Source organism: Leptinotarsa decemlineata, unplaced genomic scaffold (genome assembly GCF_025532065.1).
Source record: "Leptinotarsa decemlineata unplaced genomic scaffold, Ldec_3_MD MMD2_tig00002974_RagTag_RagTag, whole genome shotgun sequence".
In the NCBI taxonomy this organism is placed as follows: Eukaryota; Metazoa; Arthropoda; class Insecta; order Coleoptera; family Chrysomelidae; genus Leptinotarsa; species Leptinotarsa decemlineata.
Window position 1 is genome coordinate 7,262,109 of NW_027412578.1, and position 27,970 is coordinate 7,290,078.

Genomic DNA, 27,970 nt, shown 5'->3' on the forward strand with positions numbered 1-27,970 from the left:
ATATCCTAATGGGACCATGAACTGAAACTGACCGGATCATTTTCAATTTGATTTCTACTACACAATATTTATAATCGGGAAAAAACCATTTTTTGTGTAATATACATGATACTGGGAAATGGAGCCTAATCTATCTAAGCAGTGTTTGTGAATGTCATTATGGCGTATTTGTCCCATTTGTTTAGTGAAGACCATCATAAGCACCAAGATACCGACTTGCATTTTCGAAATCGATTTCTGCAACATCAGAGGACCCAACTCAAATATAAACTCAGTGCACCAATATCTGAAAACAAATAGTTCTGGCACTCACAGAAACCAAATTCCGTGCTAGGCGATACACAATATAGAAAACTATTCTCTTCGCTTGGGAGCACCATTGACTTCCTGCAAATCAATCATCCCGGTGCCGAAATTCTCATATTCGATGACCCTCAATATCTACACTAACGATCGGTTCAAATTTACGAATGTCAACGACGAACAAGATCGTGAAACTGAGGCTTTTGCAATAAGCAGCGGACTTACTCAGATTATAAATGAGTCAACTGGGATTCCTGACCGTGATGGAGAATATGCTAGTCTTCTGGATCTGAATCTAGCAACCAATCCGGAAATTTACAGTCACAGTCACAAACGCATTTCATTGTTGAGTAAATTGCCGATAAATGTTGGAGAACAATCTGAGCCGTGCAAAGATCTGCTGAGTGGAGGATCTTCGAGACGATTTCTAAAATTTCCCCTGGCTAGATATTTGTTTCAGCTCTGAGTATCCACCTTTTTGTACTTCAGAGGTCACGAAAGTTATTCTATCATCCATGGTGGCATATATTTCTTTTTCAATGAAACTAAATACTAACGGCAAACCTTGGTTCAACAAAAATTGCTAGCAATCTGTCGTCTCCAAAAATCTCGCTTACCGGCAGTGGCGTGAAAATCTCAGTGCCAAAAATCGATCTAGGTTGATGCTCGCAACATCTGCAAACTTAGGATAAATGGAACCAATATGTCTTGGCACAATCATTTCGCTGGAATTGAAAAGGCTGCTTCTCGAAAGTTCGAAACACTGGTAGTACGGAAGATGTAAGAAAAGTTGGAGACTTATCTCTCTTCAATGGCTACTTCCATGGAAGGTATTCAAGTGACTTGGCACATTTGATTCCACCAAAAGTGAAACATATCAGATATACGTGACGGACTCTGGCTGCTCATCATTTTGAGGTTCAACTATGTACACTTCGAACTTCACTGTTTAAGAACTCTCCCATTTGTACAACTGGGTTCATGTGAGATAAACTTCTTGATAACGGTTTTTCATATGAATTCAATCTCCAGCGATTCAAATAAACTCACCACCTTCGCACAGGCACCGATCTCAGAGCGCCTTGAAGATTTTCCGTAGTGCTTATGTTTTGTCCTTGAAAAAAATTATAGTTTTATTGGGACGTCAGATTTGCCTTCTAGAATGACTGAAAGTCAGGAATCCCACGTAAAAGGTAAGACCTCGTTAATCCTTAGCTCGCACAAGTTTCGACTTCTGAGGGTTGTCGTTGTCAGGGGTGCGACAGGTGGTTGACGGAAAAACAAATTTTAAACAGATTTTTTAAACAGAATGCATTCTAATACGATCCAAGTATTGATTATTCTGCCGGAAAATCTGTGAAAATTGAAGAAATGACAATCATTTGTTGATATTGTAAGGAGGTGAAATACACCAGTGGATCTACTGGATCATGTTTTGCTGGTTGGAAAGTAAAATTGTCACAACTGTTCCCACCATTCGATTCAATGATCCCGTCAGTTCTTGGTTTTCATTGAAAAATTCATATACTGCATATGTATATGTATATATATATATATGTATATGTATATGTATATGTATATGTATATGTATATGTATATGTATATGTATATGTATATGTATATGTATATGTATATGTATATATATATGTATATGTATATGTATATGTATATGTATATGTATATGTATATGTACATATATATGTATATGTACATGTATATGTATATGTATATATGTAAATACATTAAAAATAAAATAAATACAACAATAAAAATTAATGGACGCTCCGGGGCGACTTCATTGATTCCAGTGGTGCATTTGCTTTTTCAGCTGCAGGAAAACCCGGAAAAACCTGCAGCACCACATCATCTGAAGATCTTGATCTAACAATGTCCTCTCTCTCATAAAACAAAATGTAGGGTGTCTCCAGAGGCTCCAATAAATTCAATGCATCGCCAGAACACTTCGTGACACGACTATCGTCAAACTTAAACCAGTCCGTTGCTTCTTTGACCAAGGCGTAATAATGACCACATTCAACGCCAGAACCACAGTGAACAATGACTGCATGAATATTATAACAGTGGTCTGCTAGGTTGAAATGTTCATCTATTTCGAACCTTCCAAAGAGTTTCTTGCTTCCGTTAGAAGTTGAGTCTTGTTTGAATATCATCAGTGTTATTATTAGATTGACTGGTGCCTCAGCTATACTTGTTTCCTTATAACAGTCAGTTAGTTTGGCGCATGTTTGACAATACAGTTGATCACCTGTTAAAAATTCCATTTTCAGATGATTTAACAATAAGCTTTGCACGGACTGGTAATTAGTCGTATTAGGAAAAGCTAGATGAAGTTCCAGAAATTTACATAAGTTTTCATTACTTCTTGAACATTTACCACAAAGTAAACAAGTGAGGATTTTTCCAGCAAAAGATTTACAAACACAAGACGAGATGGGTTGTATGGAATCATTCAGTCCAGAGCGGCTGGGAGTATTGAGTTTGCTATTGTTTTGCTCACGAAGAGTATTCAACAAGAACCCCAAGAATTCGGAACAATCCTCTTGTTGTCCTAACGAGTATCTAGTGGACTTCAAAGACTCCAGGAAATCGGTTGGAGGGAAAGATGATACCTTCTTACGAAGGTAAGATATGATACATATAAATTATGTGTGTGTTTCGTGGAGAATGTACTTGATTTTTTTTATTGACTGCTGATTATTGGTTACTGAACTTCTGCACAATATTCAGTTCTGAGGAAGTAAGAAGTTTGCCGGGTCAGCTTGTTGAAGATGAAAGATCTGAACGACACCAATCCATATAAAATGAAAAATTATAGCCTTCACCCAAAACGTACAACAAAGTGATATTAGATATCAAAGAAGTGCTTCGTAGGAATATCGAAAATTATTTCTTGTAAATGTTTTTTGCAAAATTGTGGGTCATGGTAACCGATCGAATAATCTACTGAAAAACAGTCCGATGAACATATTTTTTATATAACTACGTGGAAGATACGCCAGATTTTCGTTTCAAGAATTGAAGTGATGATGATGAAACGGCATTACGTATTTCATTTATTATTGAAATTATGTCTTCAGTATGGCCTTGAAGTAACGCTATTTTGGATTACCAAAAAATGTCTTTTTCTAATATTCATTTATTCCTCAATTGTAATGACATAAATAAATATCAACGTTTGGTTAGATTAATGGAGACATACAGATTTTTCATAACCACATCAAATTGCTTTAGAATATAATCATTAGAGTTCGGTTCATGCCTATATATTCGAAGAAATATAAGGGGGGAATGATTTGTTGAAGGATTCACTTTCTCAGAAATATTGCATAGTATTCAGTAATGCTTTATTAAATTGGAGCTCGTCTTTGCGTTCCGTCACCAATGACAAAATTTTGTTTCACTCAGTAATTTACCTCCCTCATTACCACATTTTTATTTCATGGAATTCACTGAGAATGTTATTTTCTTCTCAATCTCTATCAAATACATGTCATTTTGAATATTTTTCTTTTCAACATTTCTATTGTAACGATTTTATGGTAATATTCTGTGTTCTCTTGGTTTAACGATCAATTACATCCGATAATTTTTCCATGATCATCTCATCATCAAACAACTCAGAACAAACTTCAAAACTCTGTGGAAATTCACTTCCTCTTTCCGGGATGTTTACCGAAGAGTCATGGAAATTCAGCAATAAATCCAAAATTTCCTTCACCTCTCCACCAATTTCAACTCCTTCGACTTAATAAGGTCATGATGTTATGCAAACAAAAGTTTTGTTCACTCAAGAGTTGCCCAACTCCAGTGTATAACTTCAAGAGGACCTTATTTAAACACGCGGAAAAACTTTTGTAGCCAGATACTAAATTATCGTGTCAGAATATATAAGTCCCATATTTCTTCAGGATGTGACGTAAATTGCCAGAGTTATGAAACTAACGTCTAATGGTCCAAGGAGCAAAAACAGTTTTTGTTTCAGGATATAGATATGGCGAGGACCGGATCAGTTTGTCATTAGCTACGAACTGAAGGAGCACTGGTCAACTAGTTTTGATATTCGATAAATAATATTTCCTCATACAGAACACGTTGGATATGAATAGCCACAGATCACATCCATTCGGAAAAACTGTCTTTTATACAGTACGATACAAATGCATGCAATAAATTAGATATTTAACAAATGGAAGAACTCCAAAAACATTTCAAGTTTAATTTTCGACGACCCATCTCATGATATACATATGAGAGACATTTCGTCACCAATGTTGGCAGACTTCAGCAATTATGCGATGTGGAAGCCGGGCAGTGAATTCATTTCTAACGTTTTCGAGAACTTCGGGGTTATTTGTGCAATCTCCATTCTAAATCATTTAGTCGATTTTGGTTCACTTTGCTCTTCAAGTATCCCCATGAAAATAGTCTAACGGTGTCAAATCCGGGGACTTTAATGACCATTCCATCGGTCCTCTTCTTCCTATTCACTTACCTCGAAAAACAGTATTCAGGCAGGTTTGTATATTAACGGCATCTCATCTTGCTGGAATTACAAATCCCGAAGAAAGTATACATATAGAGCACCATTTACGCTTTTCTCAAAAAAGTATGGCCCTATTATCTGGTTGTCCAAAATTCCGGCTATGGAGCTATAGCTATACTCCTCAATACACTGTGGATTTTATCTTGGCCAGTATCGATACGTCTGACGGTTCACGTGACCGTTGAGCATAAAAGTAGCTTCATCTGAAAATATTACATGTTTTATAAAACTCCGATCACTATCATGATTTCGCAGAATTCGACTTACCCGTCAAAGTCATCTTCTAATAGTTTAAGGACCAGATGAATTTTATACGGATGCCACTTTTCTTTTTTTAACACTCTAACAATAGACGATTGGTGTGAATTATTATCCAGAACGACTTGCCTCGATCCGGTATGGAGGTTTTCTTGGAACGCAAGTACCACGTCAAGTTTTTGGGCTTCTCTCAATTTTACTGATTGTTGATTGAGAAACGGGTTTTCGGTTGGGGTATTTATTAAGTATTGAATAGATCTCGAACTTCTGCCTGAGTCCTTACTTTGTGTCCAGAGTCAATCATAATAAAAATTTTGATTCGTTCAATTTCTGTGAGTCTCATTGCCAGATTATAAATGAAATATTTTCACAGAAATGATGTCAAACGCTCCAATGACAATTCACTCCAATGACACTAAATAATTTCAGGAATGTGGGTGTAGAACTTTCATCTATAAATGCATGTCTTTTTCTGAGTCAACAAAAACAATAGAGGGCACTACGATGTATTATTCTCATTAGCTGACCTTAACATAATTTACTTCAACGAATGAATATTTATTTATTGGGAAAGAAAGTTTTTGGCTTTCTACTACTCCATCTTGATACAAAAAAAAGGATGAGGGAATCCTCCAAAGAAAGGAAGGAAGTAATCAATTTGAAAATAAGTAACTCTATACATGGATGTGTAGGTCATCCTACATGCAAAGAACTAACTTTCAGACACAAACTGAGAGAAAGACCTCCTGAAACACCTTCTTTCATATAAACATTGAATTACACGAAAGAAAAAAAATCTTTCGAAACAAATACTTCTATTTAATAATTTTAATATTAATAATAATATTCCACAACGAATGTTTGAAATACAAACTGAGTAGAGAAAAGTATCTTGTGTATAATTCAGTGTTCATATAGAAGTATTTGTTTCAAAAGAATTTTTTCTTTCGTGTAATTCAATGTTCATATGAAAGTAGCTGTTTCAGGAGGACTTTCTTTCAGTTTGTGTCTCAAAGTTACTTCTTTGCATGATCTACACATCCATGTATACGAGATGGAGTGGTAGAAAGCCAAAAACTTTCTTTCCCAAAAATTAATCACTCCTAAAAATATAACCCCTTCAATTCGAGTATTTATTGTAATTTAATTCTTCTAAATAGTTGAATAGACAATTAGTGGACCTTTTGAATGAGGTGCCACATTATCCCTGTTTCAGTTTAAAAAGATTGATGAATACGTCATCACGCCAACACCGGTGACGAAACGTCTCTCAAATGTATACCATGAGATGGGCCGTCTAAAATTAAAGTTGACGTATTCTTGGATTCCTTTCGAAAGACGCCTATTTTTGAAATATTGAATTTATTTCATACATTCGCATCGTACTGTATATATGAGTATTTATCTGGATGGAGTAGAGCGAGAGAGATATCTATAGAAACGATACTACAATTTATCTTCTATGTTCCAGGTTATCAAATCTGCTACCGATGTTTGGTTCTTCATTCAAGCAGATAGCTATATACAAGATAGAATCTAGGAGTGTCAAGGTCTCATTAATTACAAAATTTTCTTTGATATAGAGTAAGAAAATATACAACTACCATCCAATGTGCTACAGAGCAATAATTTTTTTTTAATCGGAAAATTAGTTAAAGAGTACTTCTGCAAAAAGCCTAAACGAATATAACAATGATAAATTTCAACTCTCAGTATTCCAGATGCCTATATATATATATATATATATAAATACGAACGTTATCGAGTGTCTTGATATAGATGAATGTGTTTTTTAATCGGACATAGCACTCAAGGAAGTGGCAAACCATAGACACGTGTTTCGGGCTTTTGGCCCATCATCAGTATGGTGCAGCCAAGTGTAAGGATGGGCAACACTTGGTTACCAGAAGAAATAAATACAAATGCACGGAGCCACCAGCAGGAGCCAGCCGCACATTTGTGGTTTCACTTAATAGATCTTGTGCTTACAAGAAAACTATCAAAATCACCACGGAGGCAGCTATAGCTACCTGCGTGACATCCGGGTCCAGGAAATAATATAATATATTATATTATAATATATTATATTATTATTACAAGAAAATATAATATATATTATATATTATATTTTCTTGTAAGCACAAGATCTATTAAGTGAAACCACAAATGTGCGGCTGGCTCCTGCTGGTGGCTCCGTGCATTTGTATTTATTTCTTCTGGTAACCAAGTGTTGCCCATCCTTACACTTGGCTGCACCATACTGATGATGGGCCAAAAGCCCGAAACACGTGTCTATGGTTTGCCACTTCCTTGAGTGCTATGTCCGATTAAAAAACACATTCATCTATATCAAGACACTCGATAACGTTCGTATTTATATTATTTCCTGGACCCGGATGTCACGCAGGTAGCTATAGCTGCCTCCGTGGTGATTTTGATAGTTTTCTTGTAAGCACAAGATCTATTAAGTGAAACCACAAATGTGCGGCTGGCTCCTGCTGGTGGCTCCGTGCATTTGTATTTATTTCTTCTGGTAACCAAGTGTTGCCCATCCTTACACTTGGCTGCACCATACTGATGATGGGCCAAAAGCCCGAAACACGTGTCTATGGTTTGCCACTTCCTTGAGTGCTATGTCCGATTAAAAAACACATTCATCTATATCAAGACACTCGATAACGTTCGTATTTATATTATTTCCTGGACCCGGATGTCACGCAGGTAGCTATAGCTGCCTCCGTGGTGATTTTGATAGTTTTCTTGTAAGCACAAGATCTATTAAGTGAAACCACAAATGTGCGGCTGGCTCCTGCTGGTGGCTCCGTGCATTTGTATTTATTTCTTCTGGTAACCAAGTGTTGCCCATCCTTACACTTGGCTGCACCATACTGATGATGGGCCAAAAGCCCGAAACACGTGTCTATGGTTTGCCACTTCCTTGAGTGCTATGTCCGATTAAAAAACACATTCATCTATATCAAGACACTCGATAACGTTCGTATTTATATTATTTCCTGGACCCGGATGTCACGCAGGTAGCTATAGCTGCCTCCGTGGTGATTTTGATAGTTTTCTTGTAAGCACAAGATCTATTAAGTGAAACCACAAATGTGCGGCTGGCTCCTGCTGGTGGCTCCGTGCATTTGTATTTATTTCTTCTGGTAACCAAGTGTTGCCCATCCTTACACTTGGCTGCACCATACTGATGATGGGCCAAAAGCCCGAAACACGTGTCTATGGTTTGCCACTTCCTTGAGTGCTATGTCCGATTAAAAAACACATTCATCTATATCAAGACACTCGACAACGTTCGTATTTATATTATTTCCTGGACCCGGATGTCACGCAGGTAGCTATAGCTGCCTCCGTGGTGATTTTGATAGTTTTCTTGTAAGCACAAGATCTATTAAGTGAAACCACAAATGTGCGGCTGGCTCCTGCTGGTGGCTCCGTGCATTTGTATTTATTTCTTCTGGTAACCAAGTGTTGCCCATCCTTACACTTGGCTGCACCATACTGATGATGGGCCAAAAGCCCGAAACACGTGTCTATGGTTTGCCACTTCCTTGAGTGCTATGTCCGATTAAAAAACACATTCATCTATATATATATATATATATATATATATATATATATATATATATATATATATATATATATATATATATATATATATATATATGTGATGATTTATTCATTTATTATCTGTAATGGTTTATATATTGTTTTGTTTATGTGTATTTGTATATGTTCATTGTATATCATAATTTTGATATTTTTTCAAAACTATAACATTGTTGACTTCATAAAATTTCACTAGCTTTGTCAATGCGATGAGGATTTCTTGGACAATAAACATAAGAATTGTAATGAATGGGAAAGAGTAGTGGACTAGCAGTGAACCTTGCAGTACTTTTGGATTTATTTCGATAAGTCCGATGGTTTTGTTCCCCATTGTCAAAATCTAGGAGCTAGCCAGAAATGAAAGAAACAGGGAACAAAATGAAATCTGCTCATATCAATTTTCAAACTATTGATTTGCCTTCATTCACATACAGCGAAGTCAAAGTTGAGCCCTCATAGCTGCTTTGTTGATAAAACTGGAATCGGGACGGCGTTATGCAAATAAACAAGAATAAGCTCCACAAATTATAATCAAACTATGAGAAATCACATTTGTAGTGGAATATAATGGTTTGAGTTTGGAGAAATGACATGCCATGGAAGCGGTTTGTTTTACTTGGGGTGGTTGAATATTTGAATGTTGGGGAAATTAATTAACTTCTGACATTCTCTGTTATTGGAAGGGGTCGATTGTAAATAGTTCCGTGATTATTCGGTTGTCTATGATGCTCTATTACGTTATCCCTTTCTGATTGTTCCCCACCAATACCAAAGTTAGCCAGAATATATGAAAATTCATCCCATCAGAAACGGAATTAACACATGAGCTGGAAAGATCCGGGCCTGAGAAAACGCGTTTTTTTCCTTCAAAGTTGGCTTTTTTCATGAACGTAATCTCCACCAGAAACCACACAACCATTCCATCGTCGATCTAACATTTCAATACAACTTTTGTGAAATTCTTTATTTTCTCCTCCGAAATAGGCCTCAGTTCCAGCAGCGACTTGTCCATTTGAGCCAAATTTCTCACCGATGAGCAATCATTTGAAGTTTGTGGGAAAGAAGTCGGTGGAGACAGATCTGGAGAATACGGTGGAGGCAGAGCCATTCGAAGCCCAATTCATGCACTTTTGCCACTGTTTTAATTGACTTGTGACACGGTTTGTTGTCTTAATGGAACAAAATGTTCTCATTTGCAATTTTAGTGTATAAACGCTCCAATAACGCTAAATGATATTCACCTTCAATGGTATTCCCCTTCTCAAGATACTTGATGAATATTACGCCACGTACATACCAAAATACAGAGGCCATAACCTTTTCAGCTGATTTTTGTGCTTTCGGACTCTATAAACAAGGTTCACCAGTTGCTCTCCACTCAGATAACGATTATTTTGATTCCGGAGTGGAGTGATGTATCCATGTTTCAACCATTGTCATATGTCGATGCAATAATTCTGGTTTGTTTCGTTCAAACATGGCCAAACAGTGCTCAGAATCATCAAGACGTTTTTGTTTCTGGTCAACAGTGAGCTAGCGCGGCACTCACCGTGAAAACAGCTTCATTTTGATTATAATGTTCATGTGTTCAGAACGATTTTATGGATTTTTTGTTACTGCCTCATTTGGATGAGGCATTCTGCGTTCTGCATTATCGGTGTCTCGACGACCACGTTTGAAGTCAACAAACCAACGTTTAATTGTTGTTCCTGATGGAGCGGAGTCCTTGCTATGCTTTAACGGTATTGAATTAAAACGAGAAATTGATTTTGATCCATTGTTTCTAAAAGAGCAATTGTAGTGTCACTCTCAGCACAATAAATAACTCACAAACTTTTCAGTGGAATATCATGAAATTCCAACAGCTCCCTTTTGAAGATTAGCACTTACTGAAAAAGCGGTAAATGCACTGAGACTAGCGCCATCTATGTGTTAGACACGAGACTGTTCCGTCGAGGTGGTACTTCACGAACAATGATAACATCCGAAATATGAATACAAAAACTTGACTACTACAATTTGCAGTCCATTGATTGTACTCTATAAAGACACGATTAAAATGTTTGGTCGATCTTGCTTGACACTGTCTTCAAATTGTATGTTTTAAAAAGTCGGAGATCAAACGAAAGGTGAAATTTGAAGTGAAAATAATGAAAATGGCAATGAAAATAGAATAACCGAGAAACGAAACCGATATCAATACCCCATTCGGCTCAAAATATTTGAGATAATCTGCTTATGTCACTCGAACAAAATATAATTTGTCGACTGATAGAAAACATTCGAGAGATGTAGGGTTACTGTTATTTCTGTATCGAGAAGCTACAATGAATGACATATATCATAGAGAGAATTTAGATAGAAAATTCCACCTCAGACTGACAATAAAATATTTTTCTGAGAAGAGGGAAAACGTAACCAGAGCAGTAATATCTTACCATTCAATACGTGTACTACAGTTGACGCCGGACTCGCATTGGACGGCATACACGTGTAATTTCCCGTGTCAGTTAGCAAGGCTTTGGTGACCAGTAGTTTACTCGTAGTACCAGCTTCTGTTTTTTCTGTTTCCAGGCTGATACCACCTCTAGGAGAATCAAAATCCACCACTGAATGTCCATGGTACCAAAGAACCGACGAAGGAGGTGTGGAATGAACATTCACTGTGCAGGTTAGGGAGATGGTGCTGCCTTTCTTGACATAGACTTCTGGTGGACCCGATATCGAAGCCTGGGCATCTAAAATGGAAGAGAATAAAAGATTAGAATCTATTTTCTGAGGACCCGATATCGAAGTGGGATAGGATAACTGATCAGGATCTATTTTCTTGGGACTCAATATTAAAGCCTTGAAATCTGAAATTGAAGAGAATAAGTGATTAGAATATATTTTCTGAGGTCCCTATATCGAAGCCAGGGGATCGTAAATGAAAGAGAGTAAGTGATCAGAATCTATTTTCTGAGGACCCGATATCGCAGCCTGGGCATCTGAAATGAAAGATGTTAAGTGAATAAAATATTTTTTCTGAAGACCGATATCGAAATCTGGGCATCTAAACTAGAAGGGGTTAAATGATTAAAATATATTATAATCCATTTTCTGAGGACCCGATATCGAAGCCTGGGCATCCGACATGGAAGAAGATAAGTGATCATGATCTATTTTCTGAGGACTCGATATCGAAGCATGGGTATCTGAAATGGAGGAGGATAAGTGATCAGAATCTATCTTCTGAACGACTTGATATTGAAGCCTGTACATCTGAAATGGAAGAGGATAACTGATCAGAATCTATCTTCTGAGGACTTGATATTGAAGCCTGAAAATCTGAGATGGAAGAGAATAAGTGATCAGAATATTTTTCCTGAAAACCCGATATGGAAGCCTGTACATCTGAAATGGAAGAGGATAAGTGATCAGAATCTATTTTCTGAGGACTTGATATTGAAGCCTGGGCATCTGAAATGGAAAAGAATAAGTGATCAGAATATATCTTCTGAGGACTTGATATTGGAGCCTGAAAATCTGAAATGGAAGAGAATAAGTGATCAGAATCTATTTTCTGAGGACCCGATACCGAAGCCTGGGTATCTAAAGGGAAATAGGATAAGTGATCAGAACCTATTTTCGAGGACCCGCTGTCAGAGCCTGGGCATCTGAAATATTGCAAGGTGAGTGATCATAATCTATTTTCTGAGGATACAGAAGGAACGTTTAAGAAAAAGTACTTTTGGAAAGCGACAAAGTGAAAAGATGAAGAGGATCTAATAAGATGAAGCAAAATTCTTATATCCTCTAGACTGAATCTTCTGAAGAAGAAGAAGAAGATACAGAGCGTCTATTTTGAAAACATTTTTCAAGGACAACATGAGTAGATAAAACATTGTGAATATCAAAAATGGGGTCATCAAACTTGTGCGGGGATAGATAGCAATGATCCTGATGAATATACTTGTGATTTGTGTGTAAAAACACTAGGACTTCTACTGGACTAACCTGAAAAGCTAGAAGTATTTCAAATTTGATATCAGTATGGTATTGGTTTTGATCCAATTTTGCTCTGAGTGCTAATTTTTCAAAGATTTCATAGTTTTATTTTGATTACGTAGAGATTCATTAAATTTCCAAAAAAGGAGCAAAACGATTCCTAGATACAACATTAGGATCATCTTGGATACCAGGGTGTACAAGATTACGCTTTTGCCAAAATTTGATAATAGTCAAATGAAAATAATGAAAGTTTTAGTTCGATTGTGGAAACTGGAAGATCGTTAAATTTGCTAGCATGAACTTTTACATCTTTTTTTAACTGAATGTTTTTGAAATTACAAGCATTCTTTCTCAGGGTAATCATCTGCTGGTACACCTTTCCCCTAATGACAATCAAACTGAAAGTCACCCCAAAATAGTGCTGATTCTTATTGAGGAAATAAATCAATATTTTTTCTAGTAGAGATTTGTGTTGCAGTTGAATAGCCATGACATTCGATTGGTGGTTGTTTCAAGACACTCATATTGAGAGGAATGGAATATTTTGAACTCATTTTCCATGTGTAGAAAATGTAACATATTTGGATCAATAACCTCTGAAAGGTTTTTGAACTGATATCTACTATAAAGAAAACCATCAATATGTGAAATAACCTGGATAATATTGGATCTTGAGTTCAAATCAGCACCAAAACCAAAGTTTCTATTTCGGAATATCCTGTCGCATTAAATAATTTGTGATATGATAGCTGATTCCATGACTTCGTTAACGTGGACTTCAGTTCTTAGGTCATTATTTCATCTAAAATGAGTTCAGAGTAGTCAGTCATTTCTACAATCATCAATGAAACTGTTTTATAATTTTCCTGATAGAAATTCTTGTGTATATTATCAGCTCAGTGCATTTCTGATGTAGTTGCATTATTCACCTACTTCCAGTAACTTCATACTAACAACTTCGCGTAACGCGCTGAAACATCTTCCAGTAAATTTATCAATGAAACAACGTGGGAAAGTTCCGAACTAATTATTGTTCAATAATATTCACCCCGGAAACTGGAACTTCGCATCCCTCAACATCCCTCAGCAACTTCAGAGATTATGTATTTTGATGAGGTAAATTGCCTACATCGCATTTTGTGAAGTTTGGAGGTATATTTCTTCTACATCATAATTTCCCACTAGGGAGTCAGCAAAGTTATGGTGGTTATAGTAGTCAGAAGAATGAGAGGAGTGCTGAACGTTGTGGATGAATCAAGTAGATTCAGTTTGTGTCTCTTTCAAATGCTATTACAAATAGATGAAATGTGGAAAGTATATTTTTTTCCAATGGAATGTTTGGAATGACCGCGTCTGCCTATTAGTTGGAGCAGAAATGGAAAAGTGGTGAGATGGTATGAACGAAATCTCCACACAAGAAAGTTTACTTCTTGAAACTATGTTCGAATCAATTGAAAAATTGAGTTCAGTTCAGTTCAGTTGGAATGACTTGATCTTGATTTGCGGAGACAATGGAGCAGGTCCGTTCTTGATTAACTATAAAAATTCACTCAAAAGTGCTGAAAACAAATATCAAATCGAAACCTCTTACTAGGACGTCATCTACAGAAGTGTATAGTAGTACTGTACTCCTTCTCAACACCTGTCACTGTAAACCAAGTTGATTACATTGGAATAGAACACACTTCAAAGATATCAATGAATAAAAGGATACGAGTCACTAGTTTCAATAGGGTTTTGCATTTCCAACCTAGAAATGAATGAATTACCAGAAATACTGAATCAATGTTGTATATAAATGGTCACTTTTCGAAGAAATCACACTGTCAATGGTTTGAAGTTTCCTACTCCTTCCAATGACGGTTTCAATAGGAAATATAACAAAGGACGAGGTTTACCCTAGGATTTAATGCACTGAACCTTACGAAATCGTATTTTCAGAAACCATCAAGGAAACCTGAAGCTGTTGTTTTACACTTCTCCTCATAGACTCCTGTGATATTTGCATGAAACTCCAGAGATTTTTCGGATCCATCTACATCGAAAACCTTATACTATGCTTTCATCAGATCAAATTTATAGTATGCATTCATAATCTGGAATCCATCTCATCAGTTGTGTACACACAACATAGTTTCCTAAAACTTTTCTCCTATAGATCAGACAATATCTATCCACCAATTGGATTTTCCCATGATGCATTATTAGCTAGACATGCTATGAATAACTTGAGTTGCCATCGTGATGGTCACTTCACAATTTTCATTTTTAAACTGGTTTGTAATTTGATTATTGACCTATATTTTCTGCAAAAACTTAATTTCAGTCTACCTAGACCAACCTTCAGAGTGATTAATCCGTTTCAGCTGCCAACACCACTTACAAATATTCTGAAAAGTTCACCTCTGTATAAAATGTGTATCAAATGCAATTCAGCAGATATTTCATATCTGAGATTGGGTCTTTTCACTTTAGCTAATTCTATATGTACTGTTTTTACCTTACAACTTATGGAAATTATATTGTATGCTGATTTGACTTGGGTGTAACCTGTAGAACAGTGTATAAATAAATATATAAATAAATTTGGAATCCGGAACTCCACCAGTAGCCACCTCACGTCCAAAACGACCTCCTCCGTGTGTCCATTTATTTAATGTATTTCTGTTTCCATGCTATCAGTGGTTATTATACTTTCATTGGTTCTCATGCTTTTTAAGACTCTGCGATTTTACGATTCGACGATGTTTATTTATTTATTTTTAAATAAATAAATGTGGCCATCGAATTTCCTCTAGATGGATTAGACATGGACAATTATGCAGCAGAAAATGTAACTCCTTGTCGTTATAATCTATAGGCACTTTCGAATCACACTGGATCTACCTACCTATAATGAATTAGTTATGTAAGATTTATATTATATTATAATAATATATAGGTATATATGTATAATAAAATAATTTACTCAATGGAAATAAATAAAAATTATTTTTTTCAATAATAATAATGTTTATTCAGATTCGAATCACAAAAAGAAATAACTAAATCATACAGTTGAATAAACATTGTAGAAACCACAGATAAGCATCAGATGCTGCTCGTATGTGGTGAAAGGAAGAACCAGAGAAAAAAAAATTAATATATGATAAATATCAAAGTATCAGAATGAATTATATATAAAGGGGGTTTGCATGTGAAAATAAACTACTTAATATATGAAATTAAAAACACATTAGATAATATAAAATCACAAATATAAGTATAAATATATAAAAAGTTGTTAGTTTTGACATATAATATTATTTGAATATAAAATCATACAAACATAAAACTAATTTGACAGTTGAGTATAAAATCACAATTGTAAAATACACGTATTAGTGATAATATATAAAATCATGTTCGAATCGATATATATATATATATATATATATATATATATATATATATATATATATATATATATATATATATATATATATGTTGTTGAAAATGGATGTGATATATATTTACGAAACGATAGTGCCCATATAAACACATATATACATACATATATGAGCACATATGAATCACAGAATTGTAAGTGGACAAAGGTACGTATGGTTTTTTTTCCATCTGCTCAAATAGACGTAGAAGTTCAAGTCTCTGACTTTGAAGAATATGCTCTCCCAACTCTTCTTTGAAGCGATTGATATTTGAGATAGATTTTATATTTTCAGGAATTCAAGGCACAAAGTAAGTAAATGATCTTTGTGTAACGACCCTGACCATTATGGGTGTAGTATACTGATCACTTTGGCGGGTGTGATACTGATGTGAAGGAAGCGATGCCGTATGTCTATTTGTATGATATTTAGTGCTACAGCATAAAAAATTCAACTGTCGTATGTCTAACAGACGAGTTTCGATGTATAATTCATCAGAGGGATACCTACCATTTTTAGAGAATATTAATTTAAAAACGCCTTTGCATAATTTCAATTTGAGAAATATGACTATTTAATGCTTCTCCCCGAACTACTATTCCATAGCGGATATGACTTTCCACAAGCGAGTAGTATAAAGTTTTGAGCTATTTTAGAGGTAGGAGTTCTTTAGGTTTCCTAAATTTGAATAGAATGGTCCTTAATTCATTGACGGTATATTTAATATGGAGGTCCCATTGCAAATTGGTGTCTAGAATTATTCCTAGGTATTTTCTTTCCAGGAAAGATGTGGAAAGGAGTATCAGTTTTTATTGTTACTGCTTTGTAAAAGATAGCGGTGTCATCTACGAATCCGACTATGTTTCGGTTGCCTAATGCGAAAATTCCGTTTATATATATATATATATATATATTGAATAGTATTGGTCCCAGTACGGAACCTTGAGGTACTCCACAGTCGATCACCTTATCACTGCTCGATATATCATCGATTCTTACTGCGTGGCTCCTTCCTGTTAAATACCTTTCAAATAATTTCAACGAGTTACCCCGTATTCCGATATCTTTTAAAGACTGAAGAATTAGATGGTGACTGACGGTGTCAAATGCTTTCGAAAGGTCAATGAAGACACACAGAATGGTTTTGCTTTCATTCAAGGCCTCAGTTACTTTTGAAGTCAGAGTGTGTATAGCATCTTGGGTTGACATTTTTTCTCTAAATCCGAATTGATTGATGGAAATCAGATTGTATTTATCAAGGAAAGATATGAGCCTTTGTTTGATAATCTCTTAAAAATGTTCGAGAGATGAGTGACTAATGAGATAGGATGATAATTTGTGATAATATATGTGTCCCCTTTCTTAAACAGTGGAGTTACAATTGTTTTTTTGAAATCACAGGGGTAATTACCTTCCTCCGCACATCGGTTGAGAATATGAGAAAGGGGATCTAGAATGTAATCTAATATTGATTTTTTATTATTGCTGTTTTGAAAACATTCAAAACATAAAAAACGAGAAATGCAACTTTCTATGTTTTTCTACCACTTTTTTTTGTAACTAACATTACTGCAGTTTCGTTCTACACAGACATCTCCAAACAAATACAATTATTATATTTTTGAAACTCATACAATTTCTCAAATTGTAAACTCAATAATTTAATTTCTAATTTTTTATGATAATCTTCTACCACGTAGTAACGGCCACATCCATCAATTCCATTCAAAATTTCATTTTTTATAATACACTTATTATTATTATGGATGATTCTCAAAAATGTTTCTCAAATCGCCACTGACTGTTCTCTATACGAAGCCAGACACAGAAAATAATCTTCAAAACTTTATTCTCCACACATAGAATTGGTATCAGTTCAAATTTCAAGTAATTCTAACACCTGGTACATCAGACATAGCCCACCGATTCTGAGTATGAAAATACTACAAGTAGATATCTCTCTCTATATGACCAAACAAAAGAAGAATACTTGTTGACATCAATTTGTATACCTGACCGTAACATGATTATGATTCAGTTTCAATGCTATTGCAGACTGATCAGAAGAATCTCAGATCTGTGAAAATAGAAATTTTCAAATGATTGGTATGAGAAGTGGAAGAATTAAATGTTACACATGGTTGACAGATACCTGAAAAGTCATCATTTCGGGTTTTTTTTTTTTGAAAACGATATCTTAATAATGTTATCAACATCATCAATGATAATTTGAAACTATTATCAATATTTCATTGACAGATATGACTGCGTATAAACCATCTTCAGGTTATCTGAAAGAGGTCAATGAGGACGAAAATTTCTTCAACCGTAACTAACTTGACAGTGTTGGAAAACTGTTTTCAATAGAACCATAACGAAATTGTAAGAGGGATCATGAATTCAGTTGAAGTACTTATTTCAAGGTGTAATTGTTTAGAAGAAGACATAAAAGTTCCGGTTTCGATTGTCTGTCGACAACATGAATGCTCGAAGCCGGATATCTATTATACCACCGTAAAACTATGAGATGATCCATAACTGTGGGGAAATCAATTGACACTAGATACATCTGAAATCTCAATTCAACCATAATGATTCCACCGTAATAGAAAAATCCTACTCTAGTAACTAGATGGAAAGCAGTTAGAGCTGTTTCCTGCGTGGAAGGACTATCAAAGAGGATTTAGAAAATACAATACGAGTATTTGAACATGTTCCATATCTGAATCGACAACCGTTAGGAACAAACAACAAAAAGAATAGAAAATACAAATATGGAGTCGACAGAATCTCTTATATAGGTGAACCTAAGAGGTCTTCGGATATTCGTATTGTCAACAAGAAGGAACAGTAAGTTCGAACGTATTTCTTTACGGAGATTTATCATCTATTATTTCTAATATCAGTAATGAATCATCATTTCTTTGTAAATCCGAACTTAGACTGCTGAACGACAATTGTCAAGTAACACTTCTTTGTAAGATTTCCACTGGACACTTTACAAAACTTCAACACAATAGCTTCCTCAAACGTTTTCTTTCTCTGCAGCTTTCATTGCGAGTCACTTCATCAGAGCTTAAAAACTCAGCCTCAGTGACTCAGATAGTGCAGTCATTGACATTGGTTGTTCTTCAAGAACAGTCCAATCCAACATTAGAATTGTGATATTGCCTAGCAACAAATTTTCCTTTATTTTCAGTATTTCAATATTACCAAAAAGAATTTGAAGCTTTGATAACTTCTAATTATTATATGCGAGCGCTTTCAATACCAAGCTGTGCTATCATCTGCATGGCTCTACTCAAACTGAACGTTTCATCTTCTTGTTTGTTTTTTCATACGATTAGAACGCCTTAGTCCAGGTATTTGTCCTCTCATTTCATATGAATGTCTCTTCGAATTATCCTGTACTTGGGTTACTTTGTGTTGGTGTTTCTCTAGGTTCATTGTTTCTAGGAATGTGTATTGTATTGTGCAGTATATTGAATGATAGGTTTGTTGTGTTTTGATTTGTATTCGTTCCTCGATAAATGAATTATGTTTTTTAGAATTTATGGATGTTTGGGTTTTCCCAGATGTCCATACGTTTTCCTTTATTGACTTGTTGGTGTTTTCTGGTGAGGGATAGTTATGTTTGTTTTGTATGGCGTGTATTGCGAGATTTGATTCATATGTTATTGGGTTCACGTATGCTTTTTTTGTGCTCGTCGTGATGAAACCAAAAAAAAAAAAACTGTTCGCACTAGAAAACATCTGACTCATAAAAAAGTCAATAAAGAAAACCGTATGGACATCTGTAAAAATTTAAACATCCATACATTCAAAAATCATAATTAACTTATCGAGGAACAAATACAAACCAATACATAACACAACCTAACATTCAATATACTACACAATACAATACATATCCCTAGAAACAATAAACCTAGAGAAACACCAACACAAAAGATATTACTTGTACAGGCCACGTACAGGAAAATTCAATGAGACATCCAGATGAAAGGAGAGGACAAATACCTGCACTAAGGCGTTCTAACCGTATGAAAGAACAAACAAGAAGATAAAACCTTCAGTTTGAGTAGCGTCATGAATATGATAGCACAGCTCGTGATAATTAGAAGTTATTGAAGCTTCAAATCTTTTTTGTGAACAAATGTTATTATTGAAATATTTTATAATTATATATAATTGCCCCTATCCTCAACACTCTTCTCCCTCTCTCGACAGAAAATACACCGTCAACGTAAATTATCATAAAACTAATTATCCTGCAATAACTGAATTCAGATGAAATGTAGAAGTGATTAGTTTCAAGTTAAACACGGTATCATAACTTCGTTCACGGTATATCTCTCTATTTATCTAAACAGATTCACAACTAACCAGATTGCCTAAACTCTCTCTCAATTCCACTAAACACACTGTACTTTCCTGATTCTCTTTCTCGAACTTTGGTATTCATTAAGGCGTCCTTCCGAGCGTTAGCTCTCCAAACACGTACTGGATACATAAAATAGAATGACAATAATACTACTGCAGTTTGCGACGTCGAAAAGTTTTGCCAGTTCTCCGAACATGTCTAAAGTATTACTTTGAGACATTGAAAGCCATTAGATAGTTCGATAACTCTAATTAACACTTAACACTATAACTCTGGAGTTATTGGAACTTGTAGGAGGATCAATAGCTGCAACGGCTCATTCTGATCTGTCTGGGAGACGACCATACCATATGTCCGCGAAAAATTCTGTTTGGTGAGCAATGAAAGGTGGTTGAGACTATTATGCTGCTATCTGAGGCCTTTTCGATGAGTAGGAGTAGAGTAGTAAAGATTGAGCAGCTGAGAAGTACCTCATAAAAACTGAGGAGTCAACTAACTGAAACAGAGAATCAGAGTAGGCCACAAACACCAATACCCAAAGTTGATACGGCCAATCCACCAACCTCCTTTACTTATGAAAAACCTTCATTGGATACTGGACGAACTCATCGGGAGGGTACTATCATATGCCTCCACTCTTAACATCTGGTGTACAGAACTCAATTGTCACCCATCCTCTTGGAATGTTGTTCGAGGTTAACAACCTCAGGGGAGGGGATATTGTTGTAAATCATACCCTAAAGACAATAACCTCGGCCGCCACTGGTAGCCATAAATCAATTGTGACGTAACCAAGAGAGCGCGAATGTACGATGTTTGCTGCCGCTCTAGATGCAACGAGAATAAAGCTACCAATTCCGATAAAATTCCGGCGAAATTTTCTAGTGCATTCGATTACGATATATAAACGCTAGCCATGGGTATATCAACAGACAAATACGGTACGCGAAGTGATCTAGTGAGGCGATAGACATTCGAATGATAGTTAACAAAAAAATCTATCGCTAGATCTCACTACTCGGTGCGCTGGTGGAGGTCATAGATAAGATTCTCTTGAGTAGACTTTTTCGCCTGGAAAATAGGATGAAACTCATTCCCTAGGAACAATTCGGTAGAATATAGTTGTACATCCAAAAAGGTTCGATAGAGTTTGGATATAGGGATTTGTCGCCAAGTTGTGGTCTCAGGCATGCCCTCATTAGAATTCTTCAATTCTACCTGAGCAACCAAACTTTTCGTGTGAGACTGAACCAAACCACATCTACTAGTTATCCAATTAAAGCAGGTGTCCCGCAGGGGTCCTGCCTTTCACCAAATCTATACTCTCTGTACACGCACGACTTTCCTATATTCTTAAGATCGAATGTCGATATATACGCGGAGGACACTGCGATATACGTGCATTCGTTTTCCAGCGAAGTGGCGAAGCAACAGCTTCAATAACACCTCGACAGGTTGGTCGTCCCGTATTTTGAGCGTGATAAAGGAATTTACTAACATGGAGATTTTCGGGAAGTTACGAGTCAAGGGTAACTGCGTTGATGAGCAGAGGAGTGCGTGATATCTGGGAGTTATCCTGGATAGGCGCCTGAATTTCCAGGAACATCTGAGCTTGGAGATCCAACGAGCAAGTGCGGTGATAAAACGAACGTAACCGCTCATTGCACGGAACTTTGAGCTTAATATTGACAACAAGCTGCTAATTTACAAACAAATAATTAGACCAGCTATGTTGTATGCCTGTCCCATATTCTGTACCATCAAGAATACTCCTTTATGGTGACTCGAGATAAAGCATGATAAAGGTGCTCCGTATTTGTACGAACGGTGACAGATACATTTCATTGAATGATCTGTTAGATCTGGCATAAGTCGAGACGGTCACTGAAAACATCAGGAGGCTATCTTATGAATTCTTAAAGTTCTTTCTACCGAAAAGCCCGCCGACGATGGACCTCTCGGCGCTTAGGAGCTATCATAATCAACCCCGAAAATACGGGCTGATTTATGAAATGCTTGATATCTTCCATGAACGGCGCGGATGTGATGACGCTTAGTTCATGGAGAATGCTGTCTAAGATAATTCACGTATTCTCTTGATATCAGAATTATTCTTACCTGGTTTTTTCATTCTTTTCATGAAAATTTTCCAGGGGGCTAGTGATAAACTTGCAACACCAATCTACTATATTCAGATATGAGGTACCGAAACCGCAACATCCCGAGAAATCTCGCGTTAGCCTCAGCAGGAAGCGGTAAGTCTTAGACTGAATCCTGAAATGAGGTTCTGTTGGGCAGAAAGCCACCCGTTTACACCAGCGGGGGCGCCTCCCATCGGCCTGTCGTGAGTCTATGAAGCGGCGCTTCACCTTGCGGACGTCTTGGGGCTCAATTTTGAAGTCTCATCCTGCTGATCCCTCCTTTTCCTTCACCAATCCCTTTTCCCTCCTCCTACCACTCCCGTGTGTGAGAGAGATGAAAATATTGTGAATACTCTGTACAGTCGACCTTACATTTGTTGAAGAGAAATGTATAATGAAATGGTTTTGATTTTTGATTTGAATTTTGGTATATACCACGACACAGTGGAATTGAGATATAGAGCTACAAAAACACGTATCAATAAAACGGAAAAAATTTTTGAAACAACTTTATTGATCTTTCTTTCAGTGAGAGGAAATAGAAAATCGAGAGAGTTTTCAAAATGATAATTGAACAAACAAAAGTATAAAAAATTATGTTTTTTCTCTCAGCCGATAAATTGTCTAGTCACCGATCACGATAACCAATATAAATATAGAGGTTTCAATATTGGACTTGATTTCCATTATATTACGGTATCGAAATGGTTTATGCGTCTTCCATTCAAATCGAAACAGAATTGCTATGAGACGAAGACAAGTGGGTTATCGATAGAGAAAATATTTTGTTTTGTTCTAACCTCGAAGAAAGAAATATGAAATGAGTATATACGTAAATCATGTGAAATATATGAACACTTCAATATCTTTTTGAAAACATATCTAAATTTTTCACATTCTTCACTATATATTCATTTCTAAAATATGACCATACCGTTGGAACTACCTCTGTAATCACTATTGTGTACATGCGTGGATTCCATATTGATTAAATAAGGGATACGCTCATTTGAATTCAAAAACTTTGTATGAAATTTTATTCAATTGCTGTTTTTTATTGAGTAGTTGGGAAAGGAATCGAAATTGCTTTCGTAAATGAACAATCTGTTTTTTTTGCCAATGTTTCGGACTTTATTATATATATAAAATCACGCCACGCCACGAAAGACACGCCAGATGAAGCCATTGTATGGCGAAACACGTGTTGCGTTTTTGTAAAACAATTTAGTGAATATCTCACAATAAAGTGTTTTTGGAATACGTTATATATAAAATCATATATAAAATGATTTCACAAGAAAACAGCATACATGCCAATACTCATTGCAAATTATTATAGTTTTTACTAATCTAATATTTTCTAAACATTGGACTTACCAAATGTTAGTATATTCACGTTGAAAAAACGTTAAACTTTCTTTCAAGATCGAAAATATTGGTAATTGTATATGAAATATTCCCCAAAAACTAGGATTGTCAAATTTCGTTTATTGACTCTACCGCCTCTATTGTGAATGATACCAAAAAGGGCAGGGAAACTTTCAATACTGTTTTATATTTATTATAATCTGATATAAACCAATTCGCAATTCGACGTTTTGTTCCATAGATTTCATCATCAACTTAATTTTTTCAGTTACGGATGTCAAGTCTTTTTCATCGATTTTTGTAGACACTGTGAAAACAAATTTAGCTTTGTATCACAATACATGTCCTCATTGAAGAAATGAAGTTAAATATGAGATCTAATGAACGAAACGTCGAAAATATGAAAAAGTAAGTTCATCTCCCTTTTTGTGTATGATTCGAAATACATCCATTTTTAGACGTATTTTTTGAAAAGGTTTGGCACCTACCGAAAGCAACTCCCGATACAGGGTTAACTTTGAAGTAGATAGCAGATAGAAGGCGAGTAGAACCTGAATCCAAATGTTTGTTCAAAGCGGTGCCGTTTGGCAAAAATATACAAGTTATTGACTAGACTATAAGTCAAAATTCCACAAAAATGCCCTTTTTCAATTGTTCCATTGATGCGATCAATATATATATATTTATATATATATATATATATATATATATATATATATATATATATATATATATATATATATATATTGATCGCATCAATGGAACAATTGAAAAAGGGCATTTTTGTGGAATTTTGACTTATAGTCTAGTCAATAACTTGTATATTTTTGCCAAACGGCACCGCTTTGAACAAACATTTGGATTCAGGTTCTACTCGCCTTCTATCTGCTATCTACTTCAAAGTTAACCCTGTATCGGGAGTTGCTTTCGGTAGGTGCCAAACCTTTTCAAAAAATACGTCTAAAAATGGATGTATTTGTCGCCATATATATATATATATATATTTATATATATATATATATATATATATATATATATATATATATATATATATATATATATATATATATATATAAAATCTGAAGTTTTCACGGATAGAACTATGCTGAACTGGTTTTTCCGGGTATTTGATCCGTGTATGTGATATTATCTCTAATTTAACCGACGTTTCGACAAAATCTTATTTGTCATTATCTAGGTGTGCTGTTACGTGTTCAGAAGTTTGTTGACCCTGCTCAACTCACTTCTTACTATACTGGTAAAAGATAGAGTGTCCATAAACTCAGTCAAGCTGCTGCAGCAGCACATATATATATATATATATATATATATATATATATATATATATATATATATATATATATATATATATATATATATTTTTGAGTGACAATCCGTGTGATTCTATCCCTTCATATACTTCCATGACAATGTTTCACTGCAACCGAGATAAAACACCATCTCTTCGGAGATTTCAATCTGTTTTTGTCGTTGCTCCAACAACCCCAAACTAAATACGAATCTGGGAGGGAACAATAATGATTATTCTATGTGTGTAGCTGAAGATGGATGAAGAGTGAGAGAAACGTGATAAATTACAGCCGAGTACAAAGCGAAACGGATGACAACAGGGTTGGACTAGCATTTCCATCCTGCGGAATTCGATATATTTCACGGGAAGGAAGAATGATAGACCGATCGAGAACAAATGATTGCGAGATTCGAACAACAATGAGGCGGTTTGTGATCTTTCTCAACAGTCCAATTGTTTGTCGTCGATTCATCAGTTCACTGTTTGAATAAATATAAATGTGACATGGCGTAGGGTTGATATTATCTTCATCATAATCTGTTACTTCAATTAGTAGAACAAATTTCTGGTTTTTGGGAAAGAGAATTTTTGGCTTTCTACTACTCCATCTTGATACGAAAAAAGGATGAGGGATGAGGGAATCTTCCAAAGAAAGGAAGGAAGTGATCAATTTGAAAATAAGTAACTGTATACCAGTGAGGATGACAGTGTTCCATGTAAGTGCAATTTGTTACCATTCATTTAAAGTAGAACTCATGTGAATGATATCTGATTTTTATTCCACAACGAATATTTGAAATAAAAACTGAGTAGAGAAAAGTATCTTCTGTATAATTCAGTGTTCATATAGAAGTATTTGTTTCGAAAAAAATTTTTTCTTTCGTGTAATTCAATGTTTATATGAAAGCAGCTGTTTCAGGAGGACTTTCTTTCAGTTTGTGTTTCAAAGTTACTTATTTGCATGATCTACACATCCATGTATGGTTATTTTCAAATTGATTACTTCCTTCCTTCCTTTGGAAGATTCCCTCATCCTTTTTTGTATCAAGATGTTGTAATAGAAAGCCAAAAACTTTCTTTCCCAAAAATTAATCACTTCTAAAAATATAACCCCTTCAATTGAAATTTTTGATCTTTCGGAGTACCGACATCATAAATATTTTATGAAATTGGGCCCATGACAGGTCGTAACAGCGCTGTTAGGCATTGAATATCGAATACTTTGTTTCTGAGCTTTGTTTTCAAATAGTTGCTTTGTGCCAGTGAAAAATTCAATGGAGAACAACGAATTTGGTTCTGTGATAGAGGTTGAAGCTTGAGTCTTCAGTTGATCCCATAGACGTCGCTGTTTTCATAACAAAATCCATTATTATTATTCAGTTCCACTACACTTCTAGATTAGCATCCTGTTCATTTGTTAATACTCTATTTTGAAGTAAAGTAAACTTTCTCCACCAGAAAGAAGTTATTGGTCATTCCCTCTACCTGATCCATTGAAAGGGTATACCATTTTGAAGCAAATGAGTAAATCATGATGATTCATACGCTTCTCCTCTTTCATTCGAATAATATTTTGGAAGAAGAAAACTCCACGACAAATATTGTTTCACTTTGATCCTCGTTGAGGGCTTCGCCAGGTGTATCTATCCTAAGTTGGAAATCAATATTTCCAATTCATCATTGAAAGTCAAAAACTGAACTGAGATCACTAGCTGTTTGAGCAACCACTCTAAAATAACTGTTTTATGCTATCTGATGGTCATGAACGACGCAATGGAATCCTGATAATTTCACCGGCTACAACTAGCAACGTCCTTTCATGTAGATACTCTCACAAGTGCACTTGTCTACTTATGTCATCGAGAAAAGTACAACAATAGGATCAGAAGATTCATGATTCTTTTAGTTTTCACCAATAGAGATCCATTAAGGTTCACTGAAGTGGAGTGATATCAAAATGGTAAGCATATTTTCAGCAGCAACTTTGGTTTTTCAGATATTTTCGGTAACCAGATCTGTCAAAGTTCGTGCTGTTGGTTGATATGAAGAGTTTTTCACTGATGTCTTAACTGAAATGAGTATACGTCTCTTGAGTATCCATATGATATATTGTACTTTCATCTACAATTTGCAAATTCTCTTGGTAATCATCACATCGCCCTATCATATGAAAGATGTAGTACATTTATCATCCTGCACATTTGTTCAAAGGGTAAAGCAAATTCTCCTCTACCAGTATTTCATCGATACCGCAAATCATTCCACGCCTTCTTGTAGTAAATGCTTCACCGTAATCAATTCAGGTCAAAGGGAGGTTACGCTTATATGCAATGAAAGCTGAGTTACAAATCTGTTGATCAGATTCTATCCACATACAGTACCTCCTCTATTTGTCCCTTTCTACTCTCTGATTACTGTGTCAACTACGGAGAGTATTCGTGTGCATAAGATGCCCCTGAATCATTTTTATCACAAATTCAAATTTGTTATTCATAAATAATTCTGTGATCATTTTCGGACACTCAAGTTTCAGTTCCAATTAGATAAATTGCTTTCTCATCTGATGTCCTACACTCATGAACCGGTAACAGAATTAGC

At 35.5% G+C, this 27,970-nt stretch overlaps 1 protein-coding gene across 3 annotated transcripts in view; it reads right to left on the bottom strand.

Moving 5' to 3' along the window:
- LOC111502416 (defective proboscis extension response 7) overlaps positions 1-27,970 on the bottom strand; it is a 724,909-nt gene that overhangs the window by 39,869 nt on the left and 657,070 nt on the right. For all 3 annotated transcript variants that reach the window (XM_074177365.1, XM_074177364.1, XM_074177366.1), the window contains one exon: positions 11,188-11,487. In XM_074177365.1, coding sequence (XP_074033466.1) covers positions 11,188-11,487 — 300 coding nt within the window. The remainder of the gene's footprint in view (positions 1-11,187; positions 11,488-27,970) is intronic.